Here is an 8,246-nt window from a genome sequence, read left to right on the forward strand (position 1 = left end):
TGAACGAGGGATCTTCTCTTTGTTTTGCTTTACGCTTTCTTTCACGCTCTCTTTTTTCCTCATCGGTCAATGGCGCGGACGAAGTAGATCTTCGTTTTTCTTTTCGCTTTTCGCTTCGAAGTTGTTTTCGTTCTTCTTTTTCAGCATCTGTTAATCTTGGTCTACCCATGCTGTTTTTTTAGAAAGAAAAAGAAAGTAATGGCTCCTGATGTTTTGTAACTCCGGAGTAAAATGAACCAAAAAAGTGGGACACGAAAAAAAGAAAAACAGTAAAATCGGTTTACAGTGTAAAACCCCCCTCTGGGGCCCTTTTTTTTTTTTATAATTAAAACTCCGGAATAAATTGAACCAAAAAAGTGGGACACGAAATTTTTTTTCGCAGAAAAGCTAAAGGTCATTTTTTTGAAAAATGCCCTAAAAAAAAAAAAAAAAAAAAAACGAATGGAGTAGCTGGGCGTCGATCCCAGTGCCTCTCACATGCTAAGCGAGCGCTCTACCATTTGAGCTACAACCCCATACATGCTGTCTTGTCGTAAGTGGTTATAGCGTTTGCGTTTATGAAATACTCTTAGGTGGTATGCCGGTTCGAATCCGGCCAAGCGCATTGTTTAATCATAACTATAACTTGTGTAGTAGGTTTTCATCAGTTTTAGCTGTGCTTGTCCTGTCGGACGAGGAATCCTCAATGCGCCGTACGTTCAACTCACTTTCCCTGTTTGGGCTCCTGCTAGCTGCCAGCTGGTCTGGCTAGTTCTTCTCCCCTCCTTTGAGGTGGTTTACTGTTGTCTTTTCGGCGGTCAAGCGAAGAACAATGCAAGACGTGATGTGTTCAGCAAGTTTTAGGTGTCCCCCCCGGGAATTAAATAAGCAAGAGACTCCTGCCAAAAAAACAGCCAAATAGACTTAGCCATTACCGCCCTTTTCATATTACCCTTACATTTTCTAACTTTCCCTCCTTAATTATAAACTTCCTCCTCATCTCGTCCTCGTAATTAGGCATTATATCTATGGATCGCCCATCATAATTACAATTAATTTCTAATTAATAAAAAACCACTCTTTCATCTGAGCTACAACCCCATACATGCTGTCTTGTCGTAAGTGGTTATAGCGTTTGCGTTTATGAAATACTCTTAGGTGGTATGCCGGTTCGAATCCGGCCAAGCGCATTGTTTAATCATAACTATAACTTGTGTAGTAGGTTTTCATCAGTTTTAGCTGTGCTTGTCTTGTCGGACGAGGAATCCTCAATGCGCCGTACGTTCAACTCACTTTCCCTGTTTGGGCTCCTGCTAGCTGCCAGCTGGTCTGGCTAGTTCTTCTCCCATCCCTTTGAGGTGGTTTACTGTTGTCTTTTCGGCGGTCAAGCGAAGAACAATGCAAGACGTGATGTGTTCAGCAAGTTTTAGGTGTCCCCCCCGGGAATTAAATAAGCAAGAGACTCCTGCCAAAAACAGCCAAAATAGACTTAGCCATTACCGCCCTTTTCATATTACCCTTACATTTTTCTAACTTTCCCTCCTTAATTATAAACTTCCTCCTCATCTCGTCCTCGTAATTAGGCATTATATCTATGGATCGCCCATCATAATTACAATTAATTTCTAATTAATAAAAACCCCTCTTTCATCTGAGCTACAACCCCATACATGCTGTCTTGTCGTAAGTGGTTATAGCGTTTGCGTTTATGAAATACTCTTAGGTGGTATGCCGGTTCGAATCCGGCCAAGCGCATTGTTTAATCATAACTATAACTTGTGTAGTAGGTTTTCATCAGTTTTAGCTGTGCTTGTCCTGTCGGACGAGGAATCCTCAATGCGCCGTACGTTCAACTCACTTTCCCTGTTTGGGCTCCTGCTAGCTGCCAGCTGGTCTGGCTAGTTCTTCTCCCCTCCTTTGAGGTGGTTTACTGTTGTCTTTTCGGCGGTCAAGCGAAGAACAATGCAAGACGTGATGTGTTCAGCAAGTTTTAGGTGTCCCCCCCGGGAATTAAATAAGCAAGAGACTCCTGCCAAAAACAGCCAAATAGACTTAGCCATTACAGCCCTTTCCATATTACCCTTAAATTTTCTAACTTTCCCCCTTAATTATAAACTTCCTCCTCATCTCGTCCTCGTAATTAGGCATTATATCTATGGATAGCCCATCATAATTACAATTAATTTCTAATTAATAAAAACCACTCTTTCATCTGAGCTACAACCCCCATACATGCTGTCTTGTCGTAAGTGGTTATAGCGTTTGCGTTTATGAAATACTCTTAGGTGGTATGCCGGTTCGAATCCGGCCAAGCGCATTGTTTAATCATAACTATAACTTGTGTAGTAGGTTTTCATCAGTTTTAGCTGTGCTTGTCCTGTCGGACGAGGAATCCTCAATGCGCCGTACGTTCAACTCACTTTCCCTGTTTGGGCTCCTGCTAGCTGCCAGCTGGTCTGGTTAGTTCTTCTCCCATCCTTTGAGGTGGTTTACTGTTGTCTTTTCGGCGGTCAAGCGAAGAACAATGCAAGACGTGATGTGTTCAGCAAGTTTTAGGTGTCCCCCCCGGGAATTAAATAAGCAAGAGACTCCTGCCAAAAAACAGCCAAATAGACTTAGCCATTACCGCCCTTTTCATATTACCCTTACATTTTCTAACTTTCCCTCCTTAATTATAAACTTCCTCCTCATCTCGTCCTCGTAATTAGGCATTATATCTATGGATCGCCCATCATAATTACAATTAATTTCTAATTAATAAAAACCCCTCTTTCATCTGAGCTACAACCCCATACATGCTGTCTTGTCGTAAGTGGTTATAGCGTTTGCGTTTATGAAATACTCTTAGGTGGTATGCCGGTTCGAATCCGGCCAAGCGCATTGTTTAATCATAACTATAACTTGTGTAGTAGGTTTTCATCAGTTTTAGCTGTGCTTGTCTTGTCGGACGAGGAATCCTCAATGCGCCGTACGTTCAACTCACTTTCCCTGTTTGGGCTCCTGCTAGCTGCCAGCTGGTCTGGCTAGTTCTTCTCCCCTCCTTTGAGGTGGTTTACTGTTGTCTTTTCGGCGGTCAAGCGAAGAACAATGCAAGACGTGATATGATCAGCAAGTTTTAGGTGTCCCCCCCGGGAATTAAATAAGCAAGAGACTCCTGCCAAAAACAGCCAAATAGACTTAGCCATTACAGCCCTTTCCATATTACCCTTAAATTTTCTAACTTTCCCCCTTAATTATAAACTTCCTCCTCATCTCGTCCTCGTAATTAGGCATTATATCTATGGATAGCCCATCATAATTACAATTAATTTCTAATTAATAAAAACCACTCTTTCATCTGAGCTACAACCCCCCTTTTCTTTCTTTCGCTTAAAGAATTTTTATATAATTTTTCTTTTGTGTAACCAATCTTTTATTTTTCGAAATATCAAGCAATACTAGAACCGCCTCCAACTACGCATTAAAATAACAAGCAAACTCGTCTGTTCATTTTAGTACAACTCCCAAAGCCCTCAGACAAAAACTCACCAAGTTCTGAAGACTTTTGTTTTCCGCCATTTCGACGATTTCACAAGACATTCCTACATCTGTGAACATCCTCTATTGCTTTCCTGTTCAAACTTCTTCTGAACCTACTCTTATTACAGTCAAACATTATACTGTAATTTAAGACACACATTAACTGTTGAACGCCTCCTTTTTTGACACTATAAGGTCGTATTTATAATATTACCTACTATAATGTCAAATATTAACTCTTCTTCCCAGAAACGAGGCCCACCTACCTCCATTTCTGTTCCTCGCAAGGATATTACGAAGCCTTTGACTCGTAATGGAACGTTTAAGCATGTCGTCGCTGACCCCGAAGCAGATTTTCTTCATAAGAAGAAAATAGCTACTGCCACGGCTCGCCGCTTAGCTGGCTCTCCTGACTCACCTGATTCATCATCAATCACCTTTGTCTCTTCAGGTACCATCCCCAATGGTCAAAAACCTGCTTCTTCTCAAGCATCTTCTGCTGTTCCTTCTGCTACCATCACTGAACTCGATGATAGCTTAATCATGTCCTCTCTGGATTCGTCCCTCCCTCCCGTATCACCTAATATAGCTGGTGAAACATTAGCATTCAGCATCCCTGAATTTGCCCTGGATCTGCAGCAACAGCTCAGAAAACAAGCTCGTCGTTTGGATGAGTATGAAACTCGTCTCTCTGCAATTGATCAGATTTTACAAGAAAATCTTCAATTGAAGACCAACAATCATGTTCTTGAAAAAACCATTCGTGAACAAGGTGATACGATTGCAGCTTTAAAGGCTCAATTAACCGCCTCTCCCTATCGCCCCACTGACAACCGTATGCAGGTCGATTCTCAAGAAAGGGACTTATCCTCAAATGCTAGCATTTGGAGTAAAGCACCTCCCTCTTCTTCATCACCCAAGCCCACCACCACTGCCTCTACTAGACCCAACGTCAATAAAAATAAGCCTACCATGGCTGAAATTGTTGCACAAAAGGCTAGCAAGCCTGTCAAGCCCAAGCCTAAGGCCAAAAAACTCTCTGCCGAAGCTCTCGCCAAAGCTGCACGTCCCTTCATGGAACGTGATCCTAACGAACCTCAAGGCTTCCAGTATATTTATATTGGTCGCTCACGTAAGATCACGCGCCCAGAAACTCGCAAGAGATTTAAACTGGTTGGTATCGATACAAGCCGTGTTCTTGATATTACTTTCCCTGCCACTGGTGTTCTCGGTGTTCTTGTCCACGTCTCATATGCTCCCACTTTCATCAAAATTATGACTGATGTTAAAGCTGGAATCATTAAAGACTTTGACCCTTTAGATGAAAAGCACTTGGCAAATCCTATTTACAAGTCTTATTCCACCGACGCTCGTACTGACATTGCAATTCAGCTCCACAACAACCGTTGTAAGCAAGCTCTGTTGTACCTTCACAACACAAGACCAACACAGGTGAAACCTGTTGGTTACTCAATGATCGACATGGGTTATTTGTCAGAAGAAGAACTCTTGGAAATCACGAAGGTACCATCAAAGGATCCTAGGTCACAAATCAACGAAGAAGCTGCCAAGCTCTTCAATGCACCTATGCCCAAACAACCCTCTCCGTCAAAGTCCACTGAAGATATGGATGAAGATGAAGAATTTGTTTCCGCTCCTTCTGACATTATCGCATCTGAAGAGGTGCTTTAATTATGTCGAACCAACCTTTTATGATAAGTCTCTTGAACGCTAATGGTCTCAAAGCCACGACCGTACAAGATCCACTTTCCCACACGCTCTTTTCTGATATGCTCCTAATTACTGAAACTTGGCTTACGCCTTCTATGCTCCTCCCGACAAACTGGCCTCAATATCACTGTTATGGTCAAAAAGTCACAAATGCAAATAACCGTGGTAAAGGTGGTATCACCGCTTTATTTAATCCTTTATGCAAACACACTGTCCTTCAACTTCCTTCTCCCAATGACCACACGCTCTCCCTCAAAGTAGGTGATCTTCGTGTTCATTGTCTCTATCTTCCACCATCTATGCCTATCCATCAAGTATTTGCTACACTTGATTCGATTCCTCTCCTTCCGAATACCATCATCTGTGGTGATTTTAATGCTCGCCTTGGCTCCTTTGTCGGTGATCATCAATCCAACCCTCGTGGTAATCGTCTTCTCTCCTGGTGTTCTGACCACCAACTGCGTATATTAAATGAATCTCTTGCTAATGGTATCCCCACCTTTTCTGGGTTTCGACTCGGTCAAGAAATATCAAGTATTGTTGATTTATTTATCACAAATATCGCTCCTTCCTCTCTCGTCTCTCCAGCTCTGCAAGTTGAATCTGACCTCTCTCTGAGCTCTGACCATCGTCTTATGCACCTCACATTCGACCTTGTGCCATCTCACGATGATGTCCCCCTTCTTCCCGATCGACCGTTGGCACCACGTAGATTATGGAATTTAAACAGACTTAAAAAACCTGCGTACCTCCAGAAATACCGTGAGTCCATTAAAGAAAAGATTGCACCTCTCACCACCAAGCTCGAAAACTGGATTTCCTCTCCACCTCTGCTATGTCCATCTCTTGATTTATTCAACGAGTCATTCAATGCATGTGTGTATGATTCTTTAGATCTTTCCGTTGGTAACACTCCTCCTCGTCCCGACTACTGGCACAAGTACTGGACAACTGAATTACAAGAAGCTGCTGAAAATCGTGACCGATGTTATAAACGCTGGCGTAGAAGCATTGGGATCGACAAGGTACATTGGTGGAATCAACATGATGAAGCTAACAAACTTTTTCGTAAAAAAATTCAAAGAATCAAAAGAGAATCGTGGAACGAATTTAAAAAAAGTTTGGAGACAAACTTTCCCAAAGCCACAAAAACGATTTCTCGAATTAAAGCCCGCAACACTCACACCGCTTCCTTCACGCATACTGATGGTCCCATGAAAGCTGTTGATATTATGTCCACCCATTTATCTTCAGTGTATAGTGGTTCCTCTCTCCCTGCTCCTTCTCTCCGCCCACCATCCGTTCATTTACACCATTTTTTACCTCACTCTCTTGACAACACTCCTTTTTTGGATGATGATGTTATATCGTGGCGTATAAAAGAACTACCGAACAACAAAGCTCCAGGCCCAGATCACATCAAAGCCGAAATGCTCAAGCCTGTCATTGACATCCTCGCTCCTTTTCTCAAACTTTACTTTACTCTTTGTTACCAGTGGTCCAACACACCGTCTTTATGGCGTCAGGCTACTGTGTTTCCAATTTTAAAAAAGGTGATCGTACTGACCCCGCTAACTATAGACCCATTTCACTCACTTCTGTTCTTCGAAAATTATTTGAAATGACTATAGTCTCACATGTTACAGAACTATCTCCCGCTCTTGATCATGCCCAAGGTGGTTTTCGTAAACAGCGTAGTCCTCTTGACCAAGCTTTGTGTCTGCATGATCTTATGCATGATTACTTTAACAAGCACTATCATTTTCCTTCTGTTGCCTTTCTGGATATCAAACAAGCTTACGATACGGTGGATCGTCGTGTAGTCTGGAATATCCTTGCCTCAAAATCCTCTTTTCCTGTTCCTCTGCTCAACCTGCTCATCCATATGTTTGATGATGTTTCTATCTCTGTATTGCTGGCCAATCATAGATCAGATCCATTCACTCCCATCACTGGTTTGTTGCAAGGCTCTGTGCTTAGTCCTCATTTATACTCTCTGTATATTGACTCACTTCCTGGTGTATTGCGTAGCGCTGCCTCTGATTCTACTCCTACTGTGTTCGGTCTCGACGATGATGAACCTGTAGCTATTAATTCTCTTCTCTTTGCTGATGATGTTGCCATTTTTGGAACAAAAGATGAAGTTGAAAAAATGCTGCAGATCGCTGGCGATCACTCTCTCAAACTTGGTTACAGATGGTCTCCTTCCAAATGTGCCATTTTAAACGCTCCTTCTCCTCGCTCCTCTCTAACTCCCAATTTTGCCTTTTCTCTTTATGGTGAACCCATTCCCACTGTTGATCAGTTCTGTTACCTGGGTATGGAATTTACTAAAAAAGGTTTAAATGCCGGTAAAAGTATTGAAGCTCGATCCTCCAAAGCCAAAAAAACCATGTCTCTCCTTACCTCTATCGGTGTACACCGTAATGGTTTTTCTCTCCTTCTCTCCGCACGCCTATACAAAACGTTCATTCGACCAAAAATTGAGTATGGGTTGGCTATTTCTTGTTTCACAGCCCGTGAAATGAGTAAATTAGACACCCTACAAAATTCACTTGTGTCAATGTTCGTAGGTAGTAAACATACAACAGTTGCTAAACACATCACTTGTCTCCCTGGTATGCTCCACCGCTATAACACCTTGGTTACTAAATACGTGCTACGCTCTGCCAACCTTCCAGAAGATTCTCTCCTCATCCTCCTCCAAGAATCTCTCTCTCAAACAAGACTTGGCAACAAATTAGAAACCAATGCTCTTTATACCTCTCTCCCTGATCCTATACCAACTTCTCCAATCCATCTCCGTAATCACTATCGTGATTATTGGCAGAATTTTTGTGACGATCAAAGAGCCCATCACGCCACTACTGGTAAAAACGTCCTCCTTCGCGCTTGTCGCCCATCCACCTCTGTTCCTGATCCCATCCTCTACCTCCCTATGAGAATTCCGCTCGTAGTCGTTTGGAAGATGGCGTCTTGGTCGATTTACTGCCATGGAAAGAAATGAGTGTCCTTGT

At 42.5% G+C, this 8,246-nt stretch overlaps 2 protein-coding genes and 1 non-coding gene across 3 annotated transcripts; 2 read left to right on the plus strand and 1 right to left on the minus strand.

Moving 5' to 3' along the window:
- Positions 1–442: 442 nt before the first annotated feature.
- On the minus strand, positions 443–515 carry EV154DRAFT_t149. Its single transcript has one exon. It is a non-coding gene; the product is annotated as a tRNA-Ala (tRNA).
- Positions 516–2,211: 1,696 nt separating this feature from the next.
- On the plus strand, positions 2,212–3,325 carry EV154DRAFT_556681 (uncharacterized protein; the record flags this gene model as incomplete). The annotated part of the gene is made up of 3 exons (XM_051605369.1): positions 2,212–2,224; positions 2,265–2,438; positions 2,828–3,325. The coding sequence occupies 3 exons, from the start codon at positions 2,212–2,214 to the stop codon at positions 3,004–3,006; spliced, it is 366 nt and encodes a 121-aa protein (XP_051451048.1). The 3' UTR covers positions 3,007–3,325.
- Positions 3,326–3,720: 395 nt separating this feature from the next.
- EV154DRAFT_487884 (uncharacterized protein) lies at positions 3,721–4,242 on the plus strand (the record flags this gene model as incomplete). The annotated part of the gene is made up of 1 exon (XM_051599035.1): positions 3,721–4,242. A coding segment is annotated over one exon (522 nt), but the record flags the coding sequence as incomplete, so codon positions are not given.
- Positions 4,243–8,246: the final 4,004 nt, after the last annotated feature.

The sequence above is a fragment of the Mucor mucedo genome (genome assembly GCF_025094135.1).
Source record: "Mucor mucedo strain NRRL 3635 chromosome Unknown EV154scaffold_209, whole genome shotgun sequence".
NCBI lineage: Eukaryota > Fungi > Mucoromycota > Mucoromycetes > Mucorales > Mucoraceae > Mucor > Mucor mucedo.